Source organism: Periplaneta americana, chromosome 6, assembly GCF_040183065.1.
Source record: "Periplaneta americana isolate PAMFEO1 chromosome 6, P.americana_PAMFEO1_priV1, whole genome shotgun sequence".
In the NCBI taxonomy this organism is placed as follows: domain Eukaryota; kingdom Metazoa; phylum Arthropoda; class Insecta; order Blattodea; family Blattidae; genus Periplaneta; species Periplaneta americana.
The window spans coordinates 3,469,272-3,497,226 of record NC_091122.1 but is presented as its reverse complement, the minus strand read 5'-3'; the positions used below and the strand labels follow the sequence as shown (position 1 = coordinate 3,497,226).

At 34.1% G+C, this 27,955-nt stretch overlaps 2 protein-coding genes across 3 annotated transcripts; both read right to left on the bottom strand.

Annotated features, from left to right (window-relative positions):
- Positions 1-39: 39 nt before the first annotated feature.
- Positions 40-27,176, bottom strand: LOC138700902 (E3 ubiquitin-protein ligase SIAH1B-like). Of its 2 annotated transcripts, XM_069827321.1 has the most exons (5): positions 27,037-27,155; positions 24,013-24,089; positions 7,378-7,679; positions 3,960-4,106; positions 40-596 (listed from the first exon to the last, which is right to left on the bottom strand). In XM_069827321.1, exons 3-5 carry the CDS (start codon positions 7,626-7,628, stop codon positions 281-283), a joined length of 714 nt encoding a protein of 237 aa, XP_069683422.1. In that variant the 5' UTR covers positions 7,629-7,679; positions 24,013-24,089; positions 27,037-27,155; the 3' UTR covers positions 40-280. The 2 variants fall into 2 exon arrangements, with proteins under 2 accessions (XP_069683422.1, XP_069683420.1); XM_069827319.1 differs by lacking the exon at positions 24,013-24,089 and having other exon boundaries at positions 27,037-27,176.
- Positions 13,787-18,914, bottom strand: LOC138700903 (uncharacterized). Its single transcript, XM_069827322.1, has 2 exons — positions 18,534-18,914; positions 13,787-14,956 (listed from the first exon to the last, which is right to left on the bottom strand). The coding sequence occupies exons 1-2, from the start codon at positions 18,676-18,678 to the stop codon at positions 14,409-14,411; spliced, it is 693 nt and encodes a 230-aa protein (XP_069683423.1). The 5' UTR covers positions 18,679-18,914; the 3' UTR covers positions 13,787-14,408.
- Positions 27,177-27,955: the final 779 nt, after the last annotated feature.

The following is a 27,955-nucleotide window of genomic DNA, read 5'->3' as shown; positions in this document are numbered from 1 at the left end:
AAAAATATGGTTTCTATGACGACGCTTTCTTTCATATGTTCGATTGTATGTTTAAGGACACACAATCTAGTCATTTATTAGTCGAATTTTGTGACAACCTGTACATCAATATCAAAAATGTAAAATACACATTACAAAGTCAAAAACCAACTCGTGAACGTATGGAAATCATCAGCATCAGGACTGTCTTTCCATAAAATATAATATATTAACCTGTCCTTCGCATTGCCCCAAATAAAGACAACTTTGAATTACAGTGTTTTTTGTCATGTACACGGAGCTAAGAGGCGCACTTGGTCAGCTTGACGATGAAGACCAGCTGCTTGCCCAGGGCCACGTTCTTGACCAGGTCGTAGTCCAACGTGATGCAGCCGCCTGAGTCGTAGACTGCCTGCAGATCCTGCTGGTGGCCCAGGGTGGGGTGCCCCACCACCATCACCTTCTGCTGGCCTTCCCCCGTGTTCAGCTCCGCTTCGTACTTGAACTTGGTCGCGTCGCTGGGCAGCCCTACGTACTGCACCGTGATGTAGAAGATCTTCTTGATCGTGTGTAGCCTCAGCCGGTAACGGAATACTTCTCCGAAAGCAAAGATCACCCTGTATATGAATTACAACAATTGTTTACTGACGCCAAAAATGTTTTCGTATTTCATATATTTTGCAAAAATAAATTGATATTTTGGTAATAAAATTTCATATTGTGCCGGTCCTTACTTGTAGTCTTTACCTATACCACCAGTTTTTTTTTTTTTTTTTAAGATGGGACATGACTATGGGTGGGCAACTCGTGCTCTCAAAGTGTCAACACAACCTCAGTGCAGGTAGAACGGACTCTGTACTAGCTGTAGTGTCTGTATGCGGTTCTTGCAAGAAACAAGTTCGATCGCGTCTGCAGTAAGTGGCGGCTCGTTTTAAGTGAAAAACAATATAATTCCCAGATCATTTCCCTTTAGTTACGAGTAAAAAGGGAATTTTTTTTTATTAAGAAGAGAGGTAAAGCTTGTATTCTATTACACTTTCTTACGCATGACATTTTATGTTACAAATAAACAGTGAAGGTTTTAGTAAAGAAATACTGTCTGCATCTGCTTTAGAACAGCTAAAGGTAAAACTGGGATATCAACAAGGTGAGAGTGATATCAAATATCGTTAGCACGTTAGTTACAGAATTGCACGACATATAATCGACTAGCTAAGAACATTTATGGATAAATTTGAAATGTGGTAGTATCATGTAGAACATTACACAACTTCACTTTCTTTGACTATAAACTATCTTGAAGAGTCCAAATCTAGTCTTTCAGGTAAAGCTTCCTGTGAAGCAGATTTGAATAATTTCAAGGGAAAAATTGTTCCGGGACCTCTGGTTGAACGTACCAGCGCTCTGCCAACTGAGCTACCCGGGAACTCCACCCGACAAGTCAGAATTTGTGTGCACTCGATGTGGGTCTCTGGCGTTTCGTCAGCCCACGCGAGTTGTGTGGATATAAAGGGAAAAGTTGAGACGGTGTCGGGTGGAGTTCCCGGGTAGCTCAGTGGTAGAGCGCTGGTACGTTCAACCAGAGGTCCCGGGATCGATACCCGGCACAAGAACAATTTTTCCCTTGAAATTATTCATATCTGGAAGAGTGATAAGAAAATGTTCTTATCAAATATAAGACCCTACTTCAAGACCTACAGCAGAATTCACTGCTAAGTTTGGAGAAACAGGACAATTGACAAGGAATCGAAATTTTTCTGAAATCTTTTTGGCTTACGCCGATAGAAAGTCCTGAAAATTTATAGCTTGAATTAATAAATCTACAGAACAGCACGCCACTCAGATTCCAGCAAAATCAGGAATCGAACTGTTCGTAATGCTGCCTAATTCAGAATTTCCAAATATACTCTTTGCTTCCATATATACTGTATGTGCTTGAGGCAGGGTTTAATACAAGAAAGAAGTGTAAAAGCTCTGAAAGTAAAGAAAGAGCTCGGAAGTAAGCTTATTTCATCTGCCGTGACATGTAAAAAATACTTCCTTGAATTTGTTTTTGTTTGCTAATACAGACTATTACCTTTCTGAGAACAGAGGAATACTCTTTATTGTATAAAGACTTGTAAATTCTAGCGTTCTACGTTTCAAATAAGACCTATAATAAGAAATATTAACAAATAGTGTAATCTATACTAATAATAAATCTGTAGCCGAAGTTTTTCTGGTAATTTTCGATTTTCCAAAAATAATTGGTCCTAACATATATAATTAACCACCCTGAAACCGAAAATCGCTTTTTTGAAATTTTTTTTTTGTCTGTCTGTATGTTTGTTACCTTTTCACGCGATAATGGCTGAACGGATTTCGATGAAAATTGGAATATAAATTAAGTTCGTTGTAACTTAGATTTTAGGCTATATGGCATTCAAAATACATTATTTAAAAGGGGGTTATAAGGGCGTCTGAATTAAATAAATCGAAATATCTCGCTTATTATTGATTTTTGTGAAAAATGTTACATAATAAAAGTTTCTTTAAAACAATTTGCGATAAGTTTTATTCCTTGAAAAATTTTGATAGGACTGATATTTAATGAGATAAATGAGTTTTAAAATTAAAATAACTGCCATCTAAGGCCGTGTAATGAATTAAAAAACAAATGACTTCGTCTATAAGGGGCCTTGGACAGCAACAATCGAAAGCTATGAAAGATAGCCTACAGAGAATGTTTCTGTGTTTGTATGAAGTAATATCGGAAGCTAAATTAACCGATTTGTATAATTAATTATTATTTCACCATTGGAAAGTGTAGTTTCTCTAGATGGACATAATTCTACAATGTTATTACAGTAACTTCTGATATAATATAATATAATATGTAATATTATATAATATAATTTAAGTTATTTGAAGGGTTCAGAACCATAGTGGGCCAAGCGCCATTACTGAATACGTAGAAAACAAGGGTTAAAATTAAGTTATTACCATAATTCAATGGAAACCTGTAACAAGTAAAATAAAGTATACACATTAAATCTAAATGATGTCAATCTTCATTAAACTATGGTTGCATGTAATAAAAATTAGAAATATGTTAAAAGAATTGTCATTGCACCAAATGAGTGTCTCAGGACGAAAATGATCGCATTTTAATTATTTGGATGCAATTTAAATTAAGTAACATATTAAACGATTTATCCTTCTATCAAACACGGATGTTCCCTGGATCAAACGTCCTATTTTAATTATGTAATTACTTTATATTTATTTCTAACGGGTGCAGCGGAGCGCACGGGTACGGCTAGTATATCAATAAGTGTTGCAGCTATGTTTGTTGTATCTTGAAAAGGTTGTATTCAGTTTGTGTTTCCAGTACTAAACTAATTTACAGTCTGTCTAAAATTACAATAATTATTGTACCCTGCATCATTCTGAAATTCAAATCATGGGGTAGATATCACGACCACCTGCACGAGCCGCCAGAGCGCACCGTGGCTTTTGCAACGAAACTACAAACAACTTGTAACGGCTGCGGCTGGCTCCGTCTGCCTTTCTCTCTTTCAAGGTTTTTTAGCACTTTGGGAGCACGAGTTGCCCATCCATGGTCATGACAGATACGCCGCAGAGCTTGGAACTACAGCGCCATGTTGCCAATACGGATTACCACGCTGCCAGCTGATAGGACCTTAGATGGCTGACGTTAAAACATTCCTTAACAATTAACGCGAAGGTAAAAAAAAAGAAAGAAACAAAAATCGACAGAGAATGAAAAACGCATGCACAATAAACGGCGCCAAAGGAGTTATTAAGCACTCGTCACGTGAGAACTGTAACTTTGGCATCTCAACCGTTGTTACCATAGCAACAGGCCTATGTGACATTCAGTTTTTTTTATGCAGCGCTAGTGTTATGTCCCATCTAAAGAAACAGGTATAGCCGTTTGAGAGATGAAGAGTGGCATACACAAGTTGATATTGCTTTACCTGACGTCCTTTACGATCAGCGGAAGCTCCCACTGGCAGCTGTGTTCTCTAATTCCCACCAGGATCTTGTCACTGTGGTCCATTGACACGTGCAGCCTTATTTCCGACTTGAGTCCTGTCCAGGGACAATCCAAGGGACAGCCGTAACTGATTTCAGGGAGAAAATAAATATATAGCGGATTAATAGATTAATATATTATTATTATTATTATTATTATTATTATTATTATTATTATTATTATTATTATTATTATTATTATTATTCAGTTTCTGTCAGATGCGTTTCCAATTCACTGTGGGCTAAAGCAAGGAGATGCACTATCACCTTTACTTTTTAACTTTGCTCTAGAAAATGCCATTAGGAAAGTTCAGGATAACAGAGAGGGTTTGGAAATGAACGGGTTACATCAGCAGCTTGTCTATGCGGATGACGTGAATATGTTAGGAGAAAATACACAAACGATTAGGGAAAACACGGAAATTTTATTTGAAGCAAGTAAAAAGATAGGTTTGGAAGTAAATTCCGAAAAGACAAAGTATATGATTATGTCTCGTGACGAGAATATTGTACGAAATGGAAATATAAAAATTGGAAGTTTATCCTTTGAAGAGGTGGAAATATTCAAATACCTAGGAGCAACAGTAACAAATATAAATGACACTCGGGAGGAAATTAAACGCAGAATAAATATGGGAAATGCCTGTTATTATTCGGCTGAGAAGCTTTTATCATCCAGTCTGCTGTCAAAAAATCTGAAAGTTAGAATTTATAAAACAGTTATATTACCGGTTGTTCTGTATGGTTGTGAAACTTGGACTCTCACTTTGAGAGAGGAACATAGGTTAAGGGTGTTTGAGAGTAAGGTGCTTAGGAAAATATTTTGGGCTAAGAGGGATGAAGTTACAGGAGAATGGAGAAAGTTACACAACACAGAACTGCACGCATTGTATTCTTCATCTGACATAATTAGGAACATTAAATCCAGACGTTTGAGATGGGCAGGGCATGTAGCACGTATGGGCGAATCCAGAAATGCATATAGAGTGTTAGTTTGGAGGCCGGAGGGAAAAAGACCTTTAGGGAGGCCGAGACGTAGATGGGAGGATAATATTAAGATGGATTTGAGGGAGGTGGGATATGATGGTAGAGACTGGATTAATCTTGCTCAGGATAGGGACCAATGGCGGGCTTATGTGAGGGCGGCAGTGAACCTGCGGGTTCCTTAAAATTCAGTAAGTGAGTAAGTATTATTATTATTATTATTATTATTATTATTATTATTATTATTATTATTATTATTATTATTATTATTATTAGACTTCGTTGAATTGCCACACGCAGCATGCAATCAGGTTGCCGATGTACGGTAGTATAGATGAGGTGAGCGACCGCCCGGTCTCGTAGTATAAGCAGTTCATGTTAAGAGTTGTGACTGGTCCAAATAGATAGAGCAGCTACAGCTAATGTATACCTATGTAAGCACTTGTTTTTGCATTACTGTGGTTGAAACAGTCAAAGCTTAACATTTGTTCAGTGCAGACAAAAATTCAATCAAACATGCCACAATGAGAGTGTTGCTGTTCCAAATAATATTTTCTCCTGGAATACCCTTACCCCCGCAGCCAGTCTTGACCTGTTGGAAAACGTGGTTGGATGCTGTTAATTATTATGCAGAACATTACGGCAAAATAATGGAGGTAATTCATGCATTGGATAGCACAGGCAGTTCTGCTGTTGCAGCTGTAAAATCATTGCCTTCTGAACAGCTATTGGAAGATATTCTGTTCATTGATTCTAATTTTAAAATCGTGTCCAAAAGCATCATCCTATTAGAATCGTCTAAACTACAACTCTCAGAAGCCCTTAATATAGTGTATAAAGTATCACAAACCGTTATCCAACATAACAATTAACTAATTTCAGAAAAAGTGAAATGTAAGTTGAGAAACATTATTTATTGCTAAAAATTCTGCCTATTTACAACTTTGTATTATAAATTATGTACTATCAGGTCACAAGACGTCTGAAATTGGTGTACTAAAGAGTAGTGACTTTCCGTTCTTCAAATATGCTCCTATTACATCGTGTGATGTTGAACGTACATTTTCCCAAAATAAAAACTGTTTAAGTGACCATCGGAGGAGGTTCACTTTGGCAGTCGCTCAAAATGTACGTAGCTCTTCACTGCACATATTCAAGGTTGATGTGAGTATATTACATTAAATTTTAAGAGTTAATATACAGGGTGTTTAAAAAATACGGGGCATAATTTCAGGTATGTATTTCCCACATGTAGACAATCAAAATAGTTCATTACAACATGTGTCCGGAAATGCTTCATTTCCGAGTTATGGCCTTCACAATATTGAAATTCACCGGAAGGTTTTTCTTTCCGCAGGTCGTTATCATTACAGAAGATGTTCAAAATGTCCACCTCCTGCTTGAATACAGACCTCACATCGATGTCTCATTGACCTGCGAACACGATCCCAAACTCCAGGAGTATTGCGTATGTCCTCAGAACATGCCACAATTCGATTCCGAAGGGATTCCAAATCAGGCACCGGAGACGAATAAACCAATGATTTTAAATGACCCCACAAGTAGAAATCGAGAGGGTTCAGATCAGGTGAGCGTGGAGGTCAAGCAATTGGGCCACCTCTACCTATCCATCGATCAGGAAAGCTTCGATCCAAGTACCGGCGAGCCGTACGACTGAAGTGTGCAGGAGCGCCATCATGAAAGAAGTGAATGTGTTGACGATTGATCAATGGAGTGTCTTCTAAAACATGAGGTACAAACGACGAGCCAGCGCAGCATTGCCGTCCGCCTTACCGTACATGAAGTGTATCTCTGCCAGCTCTTGATTTGAATACATGTCGCACAGTCTAACGCCTACACAACACTGAATGTAACCTTCGCCTCGGAATGAACTGTCAGAGTGCCCTCTTAATGTCTCCTTTGACGGCAACGACCTGCGGAAAGAAAAACGTTCCGGTGAATTTCAATGTTGTGAAGGCCATAACTCGGAAATAAAGCATTTCCGGACACATGTTGTAATGAACTATTTTGACTGTCTACATGTGGGAAATACATACCTGAAATTATGCCCCGTATTTTTGAAACACCCTGTATCTCACTACAAAATAATTATGTATTTACATGTTTAGACATTTCCTACTTCAGTGATCATTCATTATATTTCTTGAATGCAGGATACAGATTTTATTGTAACCGCAGTATACTGCTCAGTGTTTACATCAGAGTCATAGTCCGTCCGTTGCACGCCCCCTTCTCATACAGTCTATACTGCGTGCGTAGTAAACCTTACGATTCTCGTGGCAATTCCACGAAGTCTAATTATTATTATTATTATTATTGCCAGGTTGGCAACACTGCGCTGCCACTCGTACTCACTTGGGCTCCATAGGCGTGGTGAGCTGCTCTTGTGGCGCCTGCAGCACGTCTTGGGGGAGCAGCTCCCGGGCCAGACTCTCCAGGGCCACGTTCCTGATACCCAGCAGGGGTTGTCGGCAGGTGGGGCAGGAGGGGAGGCGCGGCCTGCAGGCCCTGCACAGACTGTGTCCGCTCGTGCACATCGTGATGGGCGGCACCATGCTCTCGAAACACACCGGGCACTCCAGGGCCTCCCGCAAGCTGCGGCCCATAGCCGGACTGGACACCGCCCACGCCTCCTCCTCGTTGTTGTCCGGCGTGTCCTGGTCATCACAATTCACGAGTCTTGAGGACCGATTTCATTCCGATGTGCTGTGACCTCGTTTTATATCTGACTTCATGTACCGAATGAATTTACTAATAATTCCTAATAATGAATTACAAGTGGCTTGTAGCAGAGAGTTCTGCTGACTGATTTTCGACAGATAATAATAATAATAATAATAATAATAATAATAATAATAATAATAATAATAATAATAATAACAATAATAATACTTACCTACTTACTGGCTTTTAAGGAACCCGGAGGTTCATTGCCGTCCTCACATAAGCCCGCCATTGGTCCCTATCCTGAGCAAGATTAATCCAATCTCTATCATCATATTCCACCTCCCTCGAATCATTTTAATATTATCCTCCCATCTACGTCTCGGCCTCCCTAAAGGTCTTTCTCCCTCTAGCCTCCCAACTGACACTCTATATGCATTTCTGGATTCGCCCATACGTGTAATGCCCTGCCCATCTCAAACGTCTGGATTTAATGTTCCTAATTATGTCAGGTGAAGAATACAATGCGTGCAGTTCTGGGTTGTGTAACTTTCTCCATTCTCCTGTAACTTCATCCCTCTTAGCCCCAAATATTTTCCTAAGCACCTTATTCTCAAACACCCTTAATCTCTGTTCCTCTCTCAAAGTGAGCAACCATAAAGAAGAAGCGGTAATATAACTGTTTTATAAATTCTAACTTTCAGATTTTTTGACAGCAGACTGGATGATAAAAGTTTCTCAACCGAATAATAACAGGCATTTCCCATATTTATTCTGCGTTTAATTTCCTCCCGAGTATCATTTATATTTGTTACTGTTGCTCCAAAATATTTGAATTTTTCCTCCTCTTCAAAAGATAAATAATAATAATAATAATAATAATAATAATAATAATAATAATAATCATCATCATCATAATCATAATAATAATACCTGAAGAAAATCGGTGTAGATTGGAAAGAGATGTAGCTATTCACTAGCCTTTCTATGAAACGAGTCAAAGTGAAGATACGAAAAGAAATGCCACAGGGAAGTGGAATAGGGAGAAGAGTATGACAAGACTGCCCTTTATCATCTATTCTGTTCAACATCTACTTGCAGGATTTAGTGAACAACTGTTTTCAGAACATGGGAGGAGTGATAGTAGGAGGAAGAAGGAATAAAATGCATAAGATTTTCTGATGATATGCCGTTGTTAGCAGAAGAGGAGATGATACTAAGGGATATGCTACTGGAGCTAAATGACAGCTGTGAGCAGTATGGGATGAAGATAAATGCAAACAAGACGAAGACCATGGTCATAGGAAGAAAAGTAAAGAAGGTAAACGTGTGAATTCTAAATGAGGCAGTAGAGCAAGTGGACAGCTTCAAATACTTGGGGTGTACTATAAGCAGTAACATGAGCTGCTGCCAGGAAGTCAAAAGGAGGATAGCAATGGCAAAGGAAGCTTTTAATAGAAAAAGGAGCATCTTCTGCGGACCTCTGGAGAAAGAACTAAGGAGGAGACTAGTGAAGTGCTTTGTGTGGAGTATGGCATTGTATGGGGCAGAAACATGAACATTACGACGAAGTGAAGAGAAGCGAATAGAAGCATTTGAAATGTGGATATAGAGAAGAATGGAGTGTGTGAAATGGACAGACAGAATAAGAAATGAAGCTGTGTTGGAAAGGGTGGGTGAAGAAAGAATGATGCTGAAACTGATCAAGAAGAGGAAAAGGAATTGGCTGGGTCACTGGCTGAGAAGAAACTGCCTACTGAAGGATGCACTGGAAGGAATGGTGAACGGGAGAAGAGTTCGGGGCAGAAGAAGATATCAGAAGATAGACGACATTAAGATATATGGATCATATGAGGAGACAAAGAGGAATGCAGAAAGATCTGCTCTGCTATGAATAATAATAATAATAATAATAATAATAATAATAATAATAATAATAACAATAATAATAAGTTGAGACTCTTTCTTCTTCTAAGAACATTCTGAAATGTTTATTTTATGGTACCCCAGTCGATGTGCAAATCTTTCAAAAGTGTATTTACCCTAACGCCTGGGATGTTGGTTCTTGTACAGTATATGTATCATCTTTCCAAGACCTGTATTCAGATGGGAGGGTCGCATTTCAAACATGGACTCTGAGGAATTCTACATAATGAAAGGAAATGGCTTAGAGCTATGAAATGATTCGGTTGCGGACGTATGTGTAGAATAGATTTATTTTTTGTTGGCACATTTTAGAAACACCCGGTATAATTTTTAAGTTAATATTGTCATAAAAATGAAATTACAGTACGATACTAACTTCGTGGATAATTTTATTATTCATCTTATCTTCGCTACATTTTCAACACGCACCGCACCTTACGTGTAGTTTGAAAGAAATACAAATTATTGAGTAAATGAAGTCAGACACTGAAATTAATGTTTATTACGTCTACAATTAATTAAACGGCAATTAATAAACTCCAAATTCATTGCATTTCATCGGCGTTGGAATGAGTGAATGCTGAGGAAAGAATATTAGTCATTATGACGTAAGAATTTTATTTATTTATTTATTATATACACAAAGTTTTTTAACATGAACTTTTTTAAGTTCCTTGCGTAATACAGATATTGTCTCGTAAGTAATGTCGGTTTTGAAGCAGAATTTTAGTTTGTGTTGTCACAAGAAATTAATCTAAGCTTCAAAATAAAGCCCATCAGATTATAGGATCTTGAGCCACCTTTCAGTGAGGTTTGTTATCCAGCGATGGTACCAGTTTCTGGTTTTTGATGATAAGAATTCGGTGATTCCCATTTCAACGTCTTCCAAGTGTAGTATAATTTCTTCCACGCAGGATGTGGGCCATGAATCGAAACAAATGTGGTAATCTGACAGCGCAAAATCAAGGGTATATGCCGGGTGTGGTAACAGTTCGATTCCTTCCAATTTCTGGATTTTTTCCATGGTTTTTCGAGAGATATGGAGTCTCTCATTGTCTTGTTGCAAGGGAATTCTATTTCCATTAACTAATGCCGGGCACCTCTCTATCAAAACTTCATGAACTCGTTCTAGCTGTTGACAATAAAGATCCGCATGGGCTATTCCATCTCAAATCGACCGAAATATAGAGAAAATTGACCTTGCAATTTTTAAATACAATGAAACTTTTTCTGTCCGTTGACACCTGTGATACAATGCTTTGTGCAAAGTTTGAGGCATCAGAACTTCATAGTGTTTAAATTAAAAATATTTAAATTTATCGTATTTTCATAAAATTAGCAACTTTAAACTGTTGTGGCTCCGAAACCCTTTCACCCAATGATCAAAATCATGGTTTATTTTGATGCTGAGAAGTTAAAGTTTATATTGATATATAAACAGATTTTCTTACTTTTTATGGAAATGGAGAAACTTAGATTTTTCTTAATTAAGATACCTTTGCCCACGAAAAAATATTTTTAAAATACATGGTTAGATTCCGCATTGAAAGTACAAATAAACACATACTTTTTACTGGTGCACCGTTGATAAGAAAGTATTGAAAATATCAAATAAAGAAAATAAATAGTACGCGCGTGAACTAACCAGCTGACTGTGAGACGGGAGCTAGCCGAGACAAGCAAGGCCAGGAGAAAAACACGTGATGTTTCGTCTAGTAGCGCATAGCTGGGCTAGCTTTATCACAAGTTTTCATAAACACATGAGTAAAATGACGCCCAACGCTCGCTTATCTTCATCTCTCGGCCAGTGCATGTGGTACTGCGCCGTTCAAGTCTAGGGGTGTGAAAATAATTTATTTAATACCCTCGAAACTTATTGCCGTGACACTAAGCAAACAATGCCGAATGCCTCTTAATAATGCAAGGTTTTTTCTCAATATTTTTTTACGTTTTTACAAATTGTCAAAAAGCCTAAAAGTAAGTAAAATCAGATTATGTGTCTCTCTGTGTATAATAAAAATAAGGATTACTTCTTAACATAACCTACCAAATGTCAGCTTCAAAATAAGCTCTCGTTCAATGTTCTGCAGTAAACGGTTCTAGAGTTCTGAGCGCTGAAAGAGGCTTGTTTTTATAAAATACGCTAAATTTGTCGCTTAATTGTACGAAAACCGTTTGACTTTCGATAGTATATTTTTGAAAATGCACTGTCCTCAGCACCTTGTATAAATAGGGAAAAAATTAGAGTATTAAAAAAATGCGAGGTTTTTTACTGATCGATTTCATATGGAATAGCCCGCATCGACTACACGTCCGTTTGGAACAAACTCCCAGTGAATCACATCTTCAAAATGCTACCAGACACATGACATTACTTTGGGGCAAAACAAATTTTGTTAACGACTTTGACAGGCTGACGGGAATCGAACCACTGTCTTGAGATGGTAATACTCCCATTTTTTTATCACATGTGTCAATTCTCCCGATAAATCTATAATCAATGGGATTAGCGATACGCTGATGACAGATATCCACTCTGCGTTGAATTTGTTCAGGTGTCAATACATGAGGTACAGATCTAGAACTTCTGTATGATTTTCTAAGCATCTTAATGTGGCGATATATTGTATCTTTTGAAGCACCAAGTTGCTATGACAACCTACGAGTATTTTTTGTGTGGATTTTCTTTAAAAACTCTGCATGTATTCTCAGTATTTCATAGCTTATGTCTACCAGGACGTTGTAAATTTTTTATGTTTTCTTCTCCATTGTTTAAACGCTGAAACCATCGTTGTACTACACGCTCACTAACGACACCTTCACCCTCGACTTCACATATTCTTCTAGCCGCAGGAGCAGCTTCATAATCTTGTTTCCAGTGGTGCTTTAGAAGGATTGTAATTTCAAACTTTATCACCTCCATTAAAAAAATTAAATTATGGTTATTTAACGACGCTCGCAACTGCAGAGGTTATATCAGCGTCGCCGGCGTGCCGGAATTTTTGTCCCGCAGGAGTTCTTTTACATGCCAGTAAATCTACTGACATGAGCCTGTCGCAGTTTAACACTCTTTAATGCCATCGACCTCGGTCGGGATCGAACCCGCAGTCTCGAGCATAGAAGGCCAGCGCTATACCAACTGCGCTACCGAGGGCGACCCTCCATTTTATATTCTTTGTACTAACAATTGACGACTGTTACGTACTCACAATACACAATAATAACCATAGCGTCCTGTAAATTTTGTTGCCCAACTAAATACAGTACCATAATTAAAATCTTACAAAAAAAAAAAAAAAAAAAAAAAAAAAAAAAAAAAAAAAAAAACGACATTACTTATGATACGATCTAATACAGGGTGGGTTAAAAGTCCCTTTCCCAAACACTTCCTTACATTTAATTACATTCAATTGAACAACAAAACAACATCAATAACAAGACATGACATCGGAAAAAAAAAACAGCTGACGCAAGACTTATTACACCAGCTAATCGTTTATTCAAGTTACGACATCTGTATATATGTACAGTAGTGGCAAAAAAAAAAACCGGACCGACCCTTGTAGCTGATTTCAGAGCCTTGTTCACTCCAGAGCACGATATACTGGTATCTAAGACTTTCGTGGTTCGAATCGTGCCTGGGAAGGAAACTTTTTTTTTTGTTCCTTATTCAAATTTACAAATAAGTAAAGGCATATATAAATAAATAAACAAATAACTAAATAAATGAACAAGTAAATAAATACATAAGTAACTAAATAAATAAATAACTACATAAACAACTAAATAATTAATTAAATATCTAAATAAACAATTAAATAAATAATTTAAATAAATAACAAAACAAAAACTATCTCAAATAAATAGTTAATAAATACATAAATAAATAAATAAACAAATAATTTCTTTATTTATTTATTAGTTATTTATTTGAGATAGTTTTTCTTTCGTTATTTATTTAAGTTACTTATTTAATTATTCATTTAGTTGTTAATTTCTTTAGTTATTTATTTAATTAACAACTAAATAAATAAGTAATTAAATAAGTTACTTAAATAAATAACAAAACAAATAAAAACTATCTCAAATAAATAGCTAATAAATAATATAACAAATAATGAAATAAATAACTAAACAAATTAACAACTAAATAAATACATAAGTACGTAAATAAGCAAGTAAATAAATAAATACTAAATAAAATAACTGAATAATAAATAACTAGATAAATAACTAAATAAATAATTGAATAAATAACTAAATAAGTAGCGAATTAAATAAATACATAAATGACTAAATAAACAACTATAATAATAATAATAATAATAATAATAATAATACTTTTCGATTGCAGCGATATTTTACTACTTAATTAACTTATTATTCCCAGAACATGAATTTTACCAGCAATCGAAAAGTATTGGGAATAAATTTGAATAAGGAACAAAAAAAAAGTTTCCTTCCCAGGCAGATTCGAACCACGAAAGTCTTAGTTACCAGTCTATCGTGCTCTGGAGTGAACAAGGCTCTGAAATCAGCTACAAGGGTCGGTCCGGTTTTTTTTTGCCACTACTGTACATATATGAAACTTAAGAACGAATATTGGGGAAAGCGACTTTTGACCCACTTCGTATTTCCTTTGGGTTTGTACGCTCAGGTTTTGATTACAGTCACTTGAGTCCTTGGCATGAGCCCACTGATCTCTTTCATTGTAAGTGACATGAAGCAGGGAGAGGATTTCCCTGTGCAACATCAAGTGATTGCATTGTAAGTGAATGCTTTTCGTCAGAGAGTGGCTAGGAACTAGAATGCACAGATGCCGGAGAGAACACAGGGTCGCTAGGCACGGAGGACGTCTGGCCCGTTATGTCGTCGATCATCAGAAGAGTCCTGCGTTTGAATACTTTTAGTTGCTGGTCTGTCATTTCTTCCAGTTCAGGCAAAAGGCTCAGAAGAAACATTTTCGTGGCTTCATTCCTTTCTGTCTGCCGACAATTCTGGCCTGGAATGGCGGCAAGTTTGGCACTATTTGCTGGCACCGCAGGTGGTTTTGGTGGTCTTGGAGGTGGTGGTATAGGTGGCAATGAAGCTGTAACTCGATGACAGGTATTGTCTATAATAATTTCAATGTCGTCAAACACTTCATGTTGTTTACGTAGTGATGCACCTGGCAGATTCCTGGGCGCGGTTGTGGCTAATGACTTGATATAGGGTACAGCGAACTGCATCGCTTGTGCCAAGTAATAAGGCCTCTTTCTGGTTGACCCGGATCCATTTGGAGAGGGCTTCATCTTACGGACGAACACTGCACGCAAGTTCCTCCATCTTTCTTTGCAATCACTAGCTGAAATAAAAGTATTTCCTTCTATTATAACTAAATAAATAATGAATAAGTAAATAAAATGAATAACTAAATAAATAATGAATAATTAAACAAATAAGTAAACAGATATATAAAAGAAAATAAACAAATAAATAAATAAATATTTAAATAACTAAATACATATATACATAAATAATCACAAAATTAAATTAGCAAATAAATAAACAAATAAATAACTAAATAAATGAACAACTAAATAAATACATAACTAACTAAATAAATAAATAACTACATAAACAAATAACTGAATAAATAAATAACTAACTTAAATAAATAACAAAACAAAAACTATCTCAAATAAATAGTTAATAAATATATAAATAAATAAATAAACAATTAATTTCTTTATTTATTTATAAGTTATTTATTTCAGATAGTTTTTATTTGTTTTCTTATTTATTTTACTTATTTAATTATTTATTCATTTAGTTAATTTCTTTAGTTATTTATTTAATTAACAACTAAATAAATAAATAATTAAATAAGTTACTTAAATAAATAACAAAACAAATAATAACTATCTCAAATAAATAGATAATAAATAAATAAACAAATAATGAAATAAATAACTAAACAAATTAACAACTAAATAAATACATAAGTACCTAAATAAACAAGTAAATAAATAAATAAATAACTAAATAAAATGATAACTGAATAATAAATAACTAGATAAATAACTAAATAATTAAATAAGTAACTAAATAATAAATAACTAAAGGACTAAGTAAACAACTATAATAATAGTAATAATAATAATAATAATAATAATAATAATAATAGTAATAATAATAATAATAATAATAATAATAATAATAATAATAATAGTAATAATAATAATAATAATAATAGTAATAATAATAATAATAATAATAATAATAGTAATAATAATAATAATAGTAATAACAATAATAATAATAATAGTAATAATAATAATAGTAATAATAATAATAATAATAGTAATAATAATAATAATAATAATAATAATAGTAATAATAATAATAATAATAATAATAATAATAATAATAATAATAATAATAATAATAATGAATTCGATGTCAGAGGAAGAATAATTGTTTGTATGCATCTGAAGACTGATTAGTGTAATATGTCGCTGATCGGCGATGTATGCAGTGGAGGGGGAAAGGACCTAGCCACCCTACCACACTATCTTCTGGCCTACTTGCCTCATAGGTGGTGCCATGTTGGTATCACTGTCGAGATTCAGACCTGTCTTCGGACAATTGACTAAACAATAATAACAAATATAATAATAATAATAATAATAATAATAATAAAATAACAATAAGAAAATCAATAATAAAAAGAAAAATAATAAAAAAAATAATAACAATAAGAAAATCAATAATAAAAAGAAAAACAATAACAAAAAGAAAAATAATAACAATAAGAAAATCAATAATAAAAAGAAAAACAATAATAAAAAGAAAAATGATAACAATAATAAAATCAATAATAAAAAGAAAAACAATAATAAAAAGAAAAATAATACCAATAAGAAAATCAATAATAAAAAGAAAAACAATAACAAAAAGAAAAATAATAACAATAAGAAAATCAATAATAATAAGAAAATCAATAATAAAAAGAAAATCAATAATAAAAAGAAAAACAATAATGAAAAGAAAAATAATAACAATAAGAAAATCAATAATAAAAAGAACATTAATAATAAAAAGAAAAATTATAACAATAAGAAAATCAATAATAAAAAGAAAAACAATAATAAAAAGAAAAATAATAACAATAAGAAAATCAATAATAAAAAGAAAAACAATAACAAAAAGAAAAATAATACCAATAAGAAAATCAATAATAAAAAGAAAAACAATAATAAAAAGAAAAATAATAACAATAAAAAAATCAATAATAAAAAGAAAAACAATAACAAAAAGAAAAATAATACCAATAAGAAAATCAATAATAAAAAGAAAAACAATAATAAAAAGAAAAATAATACCAATAAGAAAATCAATAATAAAAAGAAAAACAATAATAAAAAGAAAAATGATAACAATAATAAAATCAATAATAAAAAGAAAAACAATAACAAAAAGAAAAATAATACCAATAAGAAAATCAATAATAAAAAGAAAAACAATAATAAAAAGAAAAATAATACCAATAAGAAAATCAATAATAAAAAGAAAAACAATAACAAAAAGAAAAATAATACCAATAAGAAAATCAATAATAAAAAGAAAAACAATAATAAAAAGAAAAATAATAACAATAAAAAAATCAATAATAAAAAGAAAAACAATAACAAAAAGAAAAATAACAACAATAAGAAAATCAATAATAAAAAGAAAAACAATAATAAAAAGAAAAATAACAATAAAAAAATCAATAATAAAAAGAAAAACAATAATAAAAAGAAAAATAATACCAATAAGAAAATCAATAATAAAAAGAACAATAATAACAATAAAAAATCAATAATAAAAAGAAAAACAATAACAAAAAGAAAAATAACAACAATAAGAAAATCAATAATAAAAAGAAAAACAATAATAAAAAGAAAAATAATACCAATAAGAAAATCAATAATAAAAAGAAAAATAATAACAATAAAAAAATCAATAATAAAAAGAAAATCAATAACAAAAAGAAAAATAATAACAATAAGAAAATCAATAATAAAAAGAAAAACAATAATGAAAAGAAAAATAATACCAATAAGAAAATCAATAATAAAAAGAACATTAATAATAAAAAGAAAAATGCTAACAATAATAAAATCAATAATAAAAAGGAAAATAATAACAATAAGAAAATCGACAATAAAAAGAAAATCAATAACAAAAAGAAAAATAATAATAGGAAAAGATAACAATAATAAGAAAATCAATAAGAAAAAATAATAACATAAGAAAATCAATAACAATAATAAGAAAAATAATAAGAAGAAAATCAATAATAAGAAAAATAATAATACAAGAAAATCAATAATAATAAGAAAAAATAATAACAATAAAATAATAACAATAAGATAATAATTGTTTAGTCAACTGTCCGAAGACAGGTCTGAATCTCGACAGTGATACCAACATGGCACCACCTATGAGGCAAGTAGGCCAGGAGATAGTGTGGTAGGGTGGCTAGGTCCTTTCCCCCTCCACTGCATACATCGCCGATCAGCGACATATTACACTAATCAGTCTTCAGATGCATACAAACAATTATTCTTCCTCTGACATCGAATTCATTATTATTATTATTATTATTATTATTATCATCATCATCACTATTAATATTATATCTATAGATTTCAATTACACTGTATATTATTATTATTATTATTATTATTATTATTATTATTATTATTATTATCATCATCATCACTATTAATATTATATCTAAAGATTTCCATTACACTATATAATAATAATAATAATAATAATAATAATAATAATAATAATAATAATTATTATTATTATTATTATATCTATAGATTTGCATTATATTACTGTATACTATTAATAACACAATTCATTTAATTGAAGTCACTACATACCTGGCAAATGTACTTCTTTCCCCACTTCACCCCACGCTTTTTCCGTCAGAGCCTTCCTGGAGTACTCTGGCAGGTTGTAGTTGTAAAGAATGGGATGTTTCTCCACTTCCCGCACAAACTTGATGTTTGAGATCGGTTCGTTCATCTTCTATGATGGTTTGAAAACAGTCCGTGATGCTGCTAACCGAGAAACAGCTGGGGGACGCGGAAGCCGACACACCGGAAACTGATCAGCAATGCGTAGCGGACGGATTACTGACGAGTAGCGCCATGAGCGGAACCGCTCTGAACTACGATGGAAATCACTACTAAGCAGTGTTGCCAAGTCTGTCGACTTTTCACATTCTTGGCTGTTTCTTTTTTTCGGAATTAGCCAATGAAAGTGATTTGGCGACTGGGGATTAAATTTGACTAGTAAAAAGGAATAAATTGATTATTGTATAGCTACATTTTAACAAAGTTATATAATATCTTAACATTTTTAATCTTAGTCTTGGCTGCGAAAACGAATGTTAGATGTAATCATTGGAAGTACATTATCCCATGGCACTCCCATCTTAAACAAGAAATATTAATTTTGAGCAATTCTAGTGGCGCCAAAATTGAATTTCGACGGTGTTCGGGTAAAGCGAGTTAAGTCATTTTTGTGCAAGTAGGGTTTTGCTCCCCAGGGGAATACACAAGTTAAATTCTACAAGTGGGTGTGCAAAAAATAAAAGAATACTAGCATTGGATAAGTTTTATTTATGTAGAAAATTATTTCCAATAAGGGTTCGATTTAATTTTAATTGAACTCAAAAAACTCATGTGTATTATCTCTCTTTACCCAAATACCATCGATTTAGCTGACAAAAGAAAGCAGTTAGATGTATCAAATTTTAAAAGATACATTGTAACTTTTACTTTCAGGAATTAATATTTTTTTTACTGTACTGAATATATACAGAGTGGAAGTGAATAGAAAACCTATATTAAGTTTTGTGAATAAATTCACGGTTAATTAAAAAATAAATTGAAAGTTTTTGCAGCCTGGCAACATTGCCGCTAACACATTGCTCTTTCTTCTCGTATTACAGATGTAAGAGATCAACGAAGTCAGGTCTGTCTCACTAGTGAACTACCTCCCACCTCCCTCTCTGACTTACATCGGTCAGTGGCTTCAAATTAGTGGTTTTAAAATTAAATTTACATGAAAACCGTTGACGCTATTAAAATACGCCAGAGGGATAAATGTTTCTTTATTAGATTTTCTATCGATATGTACAAAAATCACGATTCTACTCTTAATAGTTACCGAAAAAGAGGGTGTTAAACATTTGGGGGGGAAACATTTTTTTTTTTCTGAGAAAATCATGAACTTTTCACCAATATTACACTCTGTGTTACATACAATAAGAGCTTACTTACTGGCTTTTAAGGAACCCGGAGGTTCATTGCCGCCCTCACATAAGCCCGCCATTGGTCCCTATCTTGAGCAAGATTAATCCAGTCTCTATCATCATATCCCACCTCCCTCAAATCCATTTTAATATTATCCTCCCATCTACGTCTCGGCCTCCCCTAAGGTCTTTTTCCCTCCGGCCTCCCAACTAACACTCTATATGCTATTAGCCCTGAAAATTTGCAGGGTTATTCCACTTTTACCCTATATATATATATATATATATATATATATATATATATATATATATATATATATGTATATATATTGTGACAGCGACGTGAGATTCGAACTCACGACCAGCGTCCCGCAAGAGAGCAGATCGCGCGGGCTCCACGGAGCACTAAGGGACGGCGCGCGGCGGAGAGAAGAGAGGGGAGAGTGCGCGCGCAGCTGCTACTCGCAGAGTGAAGGGGGGACGGACCCTCCCGAATCTTCTAGAGAAGTCCGTCCGAAGTGGAGATAGCCAGATAATTCGAGAGGACACCCGTAGAAATTTCTCGAGACTATGATTTTGCTATAAAAGAAGAAACGCCAGCGAACTTGGGCAGTTTCAGTTTCAGTTGATTAGTCAGCCAGTCAGTGAGCAAGCCAGAGCAAGCAAGCCAGTCTTGTGTACCGGAGTTCGACTCGAGTGTGCGTCCGCAACTGTGCCAGCATCCGAAGGCCTGAGTTCGAGTGCAGTGGACCGCAGTTGGAGGGGCCTGAGTTCGAGTGCAGTGGACCGCAGTTGGAGGGACCTGAGTTCGAGTGCAGTGGACTGCAGTTGGAGGAACCTGAGTTCGAGTACAGTGAACTGTCTCTGAAGGTCTGTGGTTCGAGATACTGTGAACTCGAGTGACTGAGCTAGAAGAACTGTGAACTGAGAACTGATAGTTCTGATTTATAAATAGTGCTTTGTAAATATTAGTTAAGATTAACAGTTCATTGTTGTTCGTAATAGTCCAAGTAAATTGTCATTGACGTCAGTGGAGTGCTATAACGAATACTGTGTTGAGTCAAAATCCTATTGTTGACGAGAGCGTTTAAGATGAATTGTAGAAAGGAATTATTGTTGGAAGAATAAAAATCCTATTGTTGAGTTGAAATAAATTTACAATATATATATATATATATATATATATAAATTTAAAATTGACATCAACGAATTTTAGATGGATGATTTGAGGGTTCCCGACATAATAAAATGTTTAAAAAACATTATCTAGTGTACACAGTGAATTCTAACGTCTTGTAGACTGGACATGGTTGCTAGGATACGCGACAGCTCTACAGCTATGTCTGGCGTAAGGAAAATAGTAGTTCGCTGTATTATCAGCCGTGTCCTTGGCAGCAGTGAATGCCCCAGTAACCTTGCTGTTCGCCCACGCCGTGCTGCAATAACGGGGATTCAGCTGTTTTTGGCACAGCGTGGCAATTAAATCACTAAACAGGGTAATTACTCAATAGGTCTGCAAGCTTAAAAACTTTTTACAACATCGACATCAGAAGATGGACATGTATAGGCACTATACGAGATACAAATCAGTTTAGAATTTCTTTTAAATAACTTCGTACTACTACTACTACTACTACTACTACTACTAGCCTACTACTAAAATAATAATAATAATAATAATAATAATAATAATAATAGTAATAATAATAATAATAGGTATATGATTATGTCTCGTGACCAGAATATTATACGAAATGGAACTATAAAAATTGGAGATTTATCCTTCGAAGAGGTGGAAAAATTCAAATATCTTGGAGCAACAGTAACAAATGTAAATGACACTCGGGAGGAAATTAAACGCAGAATAAATATGGGAAATGCCTGTTATTATTCGGTTGAGAAGCTTTTGTCATCCAGTCTGCTGTCCAAAAATCTGAAATTTAGAATTTATAAAACAGTTATATTACCGGTTGTTCTGTATGGTTGTGAAACTTGGACTCTCACTCTGAGAGAGGAACATAGGTTAAGGGTGTTTGAGAATAAGGTGCTTAGGAAAATATTTGGGGCTAAGCGGGATGAAGTTACAGGAGAATGGAGAAAGTTACACAACACAGAACTGCACGCATTGTATTCTTCACCTGACATAATTAGGAACATTAAATCCAGACGTTTGAGATGGGCAGGGCATGTAGCACGTATGGGCGAATCCAGAAATGCATATAGAGTATTAGTTAGGAGACCGGAGGGAAAAAGACCTTTAGGGAGGCCTAGACGTAGATGGGAGGATAATATTAAAATGGATTTGAGGGAGGTGGGGTATGATGATAGAGACTGGATTAATCTTGCTCAGGATAGGGACTGATGGCGGGCTTATGTGAGGGCGACAATGAACCTCCGGGTTCCTTAAAAGCCATTTGTAAGTAAGTAAGTAAGTAATAATAATAATAATAATAATAATAATAATAATAATAATAATAATAATAATAATAATAATAATAATAATAATAATAAGCTGAAAGTCTGCATAAGATTGCTTCTACCCAACACAAAACTGTTTTTTTTTCGATCTGTTTTAAGGATGTTATTATTTAATTTATTTATTTATTTAACCTGACAGGATTAGGGCCATCAGGTCTTTTCTTCCATCCTACCAGATAGCACACATAAAAATGCACAGGGACATCATTTTATTTCTACTTCAATTTTTATTGCACCTGAGTTTTTTAATGTACTTCACTCCCACCCCCTCTACTAGTGAACTTCCAACTGTTCTCCTCACAGAACCAAGCGTATACAGTCAAAGTCGCCTTAAGGTCGTAGTAAACACAAACAGTATTGAGTTAGTGAGTATAGTACGTTCCAGAAATATGTTCGCGTTTTCCAGTGACGAAAGAGCTTTCAATATTGAATCATATTTTCGCACAGGTACTGTCGTCCGTTTGCCTACGTCGCATCCCGATTTCCCTCACCCGCAACTGTTTAAAATAACTTAAATAAAATTAATTAACTGTCACGTGATTTCCCCCTTTCTACGATTCTGCGACGTAACCACTTGGACGGACAGTAGATAGCATGTCTGAGTGATTTTATCTTTTCTAATCGGGAAGAAATGAAGATTGAATTTACAGTACGTAAGGTACTCTTTTATTGAGTAGGTACAGAATTATTTCAACATGAGTTACTAGTACGAAGGACGAAACTGGCAATTGGAATTACGTACAATAGTCTATAGTGCGATAATATGCACATTAGAACTGAAGCCTGTATCGAAATGAACGGCCACCATTTTAAAAAATATGTTTAAATATCCATATTATGATTATTTTTCAATTTAACTTCATTCTCTATATTGTACGCTAATGTGCTGTAGACAGTATAATATACACTGCATAATGAATACGTCCACATGGACAGCACAGTTCGTGAGTAAAAACACTTATTGTTAATACTGTACTGTATTTTGATTAAACAAAAACCTAATGAAAATTATCAAACTCGAAATTACGATATTTCCTAGTTTACGTAAATGGATGAACTACTTTTCTTCCCTCCTATACCTAGTAAAGTGATTTATTTGTATTTTACGCCAATATCATCGAACTCCAGTCGTGGAAGGGGGTAGCAAACGGTGTTTCCGGCTCTGAACTATTCATCCAAAAGTATAGCCAGGTTAATATTAAAAATGTTAGTAAAAATAAAATGATGTCCCTGTACAAATTAATACTGACAAAAATCTAATCTCTATGCATCAGGATTACGTATTCTTCGAGGAAATCTGTCAAGTTTGGCCAAGTTTTCAGTCGTATCGGTGAAATGCTGAACTAAAAGGTCTTACGTCATTCTTAAAAATAGCAGAGCGCATGCAACATCAGACCTGCCAACCTATGCGAGATGAAATACGAAAGATGGGAATTTAGTAGGGGATATCTTTTAATAATAATAATAATAATAATAATAATAATAATAATAATAATAATAATAATAGCAATGGAGCACAACATATTATGAAACGTCAAATTTATGTTAATTGCGGGTGACTCGCGCAATTTGCATAAAAGTTGGTAGGTCTGTAATTTAAACACAAACTGATGGCAACAAACCCATAGCAGCGACCTTCATCCGATACGCCTCGTCCCTTGGCCACACTGTACCGCATCGTAACAAGGGGGGAAATGAACTGTAAATAAAATAGTAAGCATGAAAATGTAAGAGCAAAAGAACGTTTGTAAGCAAATTACCATTAAAACTGCTAAAGTACCGGTAAGGAAAGTGTAGTGGGCGTAAATTTTATATCAAATTGACATTGAAATCTATACTAATAATAAATCTGTAGCCGAAATTTTTCTGGTAATTTTCGATTTTCCAAAAATAATTGGTCCTAACATATATAATTAACCACCCTGAAACCGAAAATCGCTTTTTTGAAATTTTTGTTTGTATGTCTGTCTGTCTGTCTGTATGTTTGTTACCTTTTCACGTAATAATGGCTAAACGGATTTCGATGAAAATTGGAATATAAATTAAGTTCGTCGTAACTTAGATTTTAGGCTATATGGTATTCAAAATACATTATTTAAAAGGGGGGTTATAAGGGGGCCTGAATTAAATAAATCGAAATATCTCGCTTATTAATGATTTTTATGAAAAATGTTACATAACAAAAGTTTCTTTAAAAATAATTTCAGATAAGTTTTATTCCTTGAAAAAGTTTGATAGGATTGATATTTAATGAGACAAATGAGTTTTAAAATTAAAATAACTGCCATCTAAGGCCGTGTAATGAATTAAAAAACAAATGACTTCGTCTATAAGGGGCCTTGGACAGCAACAATCGAAAGCTATGAAAGATAGCCTACAGAGAATGTTTCTGTGTTTGTATGAAGTAATATCGGAAGCTAAATTAACCGATTTGTATAATTGATTATTATTTCACCACTGGAAAGTGTAGTTTCTCTAGATGGACATAATGCTATAATGTTATTACAGTAACTTCTGATATATAATATAATATAATATAATATAATATAATATAATATAATATAATATAATATAATATAATATAATATAATATAATATAATATAATATAATATAATATAATATAATATAAGTAGATAATTTGTATAAACAAAAGCCGCCCTAAATAAGGGTTCGATAGATCGGCCTACTAATCAGTTCATAAAGAATAATAAGTAAACAAAACAATTTTGTGACACTTGGAAAGAAAAAAAAAACATTAAGATAAGAAAACATAGGAAATAATTTACAATAAAAATGTTGTTGGATACAAATGATTACTAATTATAGCTAAGGATGATTTTAACACGTGAGATCCTATGGCATCAATCGTTGCATCAGAAATTTTATATTGTTTAAGTTGATTTAAAGTTTCACGTGGGATCGTGCCACGGGCACCGAACATGAGCCCAAAAACTGTCCAATGTGTGATGTGGTATTGTGCTCCAATAATTTAAGCTATTTGAAGGATTCAGAACCATAGTGGGCCAAGCGCCATTTACTGAATACGTAGAAAACAAAGCTTAAAATTAAGTTATTACCATAATTCAATGGTAACCTATAACAAGTAAAATAAAATACACACATTAAATCTAAATGATGTCAATCTTCATTAAACTATGGTTGCATGTAATAACAATTAAGAAACATGTTAAAGGAATTGTCATTGCAACAAATGAGTGTCTCTGGACCAAAATGATCGCAATTTAATTATTTGGATGCAATTTAAATTAAATAACATATTAAACGATTTATCCTTATATCAAACACGAATGTTCCCTGGATCAAACGTCCTATTTTAATTATGTAATTACTTTATATTTATTTCTAACGGGTGCAGCGGAGCGCACGGGTACGGCTAGTATAAAAATAAAAGAATATGTTATATGTGCTAATTATTATCCATTAATTTGATGTGGAAATACGAAAAAAAATGAACGCATGTGCTTATAAATTGTACATCAAATTGAAGTAGAATAAAAAAAACAAATGAAAGTATTGTCCGTGTAAATTATGCATTATATTGACGTGGGACCACAAAAAAAAAACAACAAAAACAAACAAAAACCAAAAGAACGTACTGTCTATATATTACAGGAAATGTAAATTGTATACCAAACTGGCACGCAAATACAAATAATTTAAAGAAAGTGTTCTTAATATTAGTAGCCTACTATAACATATTGGCACGTAAATACACAAACCCAAAACCATGCTACGGTTGTAAATCATATATTGAATTTAAATGATAATTCCACACTAACATTTTTCAACTGAATTCTAAGCTTACTGACGGTCAATAGACCAATAACAATCGAACTACGGTGATAGTTTTTTTTTTTGCAATGTGTTCAACTGTTTTATTTAAACATGGCGGAAAGTTTAAGCGGAAGAGGTAGAAATCAAACGCTTACATAACCTCTGCAGTTGCGAGCGTCGTTAAATAAACTATGATTTAATTTTTTTTAGAGTACACAAGGTCAGCATGAACACAGCTCAAAATACAGCGTCACGTAGGACTTTAAATAATTTTCAAAATAAGGGCATAATAAGTTGCAGGCCACCGGTCCCTAATGCTAGCAGGTAACGAATTCTAGAGTCTTGGCAGGGCTGTTGTGAAAGAGAATGAGTATGAGGAGGTGCGATGGGATGGTATTGTTAGTATTGTTTCATGGCGAGAGCGTGTGTTCAGATTGTGGTGGGAAGAAAGGTAAGTGAAGCGAGACGACAGGTACGAAGGAATAGAAGAGTTGCAGATGATAGATGAAATGAGGGAGAGGTGAAATGTGTTGGCGGAATGATACAGGGAAACGGGAGTAACCCGAGAAAAAACGCTCTGCAACGTGTGCTTTGTCCACCATAAATTCCATCACGACCTTGCCGGGGATTGAACCCGAGCCGCCTGGATGGAAGACGAGCGCGGTAGCATTGTAGCGGCTAAATGCGTCGTATTATAAAGGAGTTGAAATCGTTTTCTCGCACCACAATATTGCGTATAACTTAATTATGTACTAAAAATAAGACGCACTAGTAAATTAACTCAGAACTAATGAACGAAAACATCACGTTATAACAGAACTTCAGAAAACGTAACGGAGACAATATTTACCATTGAGACGAGCTGTGGCGGACGGAGTGAGTATCCCTGATAAGATTACGAGTGTTAACTGTGCTGGTCGGCCCTGCCGTAGTGTATTTAAACAGCAGCTCGTGGGACGTCAAATGTGCCACGTTTAGAAGTCGGTGTGTCCGTCCGGCCGGAACGCGGAGCGTCATGTTGTGCAACGCGAGGATATTCTTTGCATTACGGCACTAGGATCATTATTTCATCGTACTGGAATACAAAATGAGTAATCATGAAGCTGTTTTATATCGTCTTTCCAGTGCCTAAATAATAATAATAATAATAATAATAATAATAATAATAATAATTACTGGCTTTTAAGGAACCAGCAGGTTCATTGCCGCCCTCACATAAGCCCGCCATTGCTCCCTATCCTGAGCAAGATTAATCCATTCTCTACCATCATATCCCACCTCCCTCAAATCCATTTTAATATTATCCTCCCATCTACGTCTTCGCCTCCCAACTAACACTCTATATCCATTTCTGGATTCGCCCATACGTGCTACATGCCCTGCCCTAATTATGTCAGGTGAAGAATACAATGCGTGCAGCTCTGCGTTGTGTAACTTTCTCCATTCTCCTGTAACTTCATCCCCCTTAGCCCCAAATATTTTCCTAGGCACCTTATTCTCAAACACCCTTAACCTATGTTCCTCTCTCAAAGTGAGAGTCCAAGTTTCACAACCATACAGAACAACCGGTAATATAACTGTTTTATAAATTCTAACTTTCAGATTTTTTGACAGCAGACTGGATGATAAGAGCTTCTCAACCGAATAATAACAGGCATTTCCCATATTTATTCTGTGTTTAATTTCCTCCCGAGTGTCATTTATATTTGTTACTGTTGCTCCCAGGTATTTGAATTCTTCCACCTCTTCAAAAGATAAATTTCCAATTT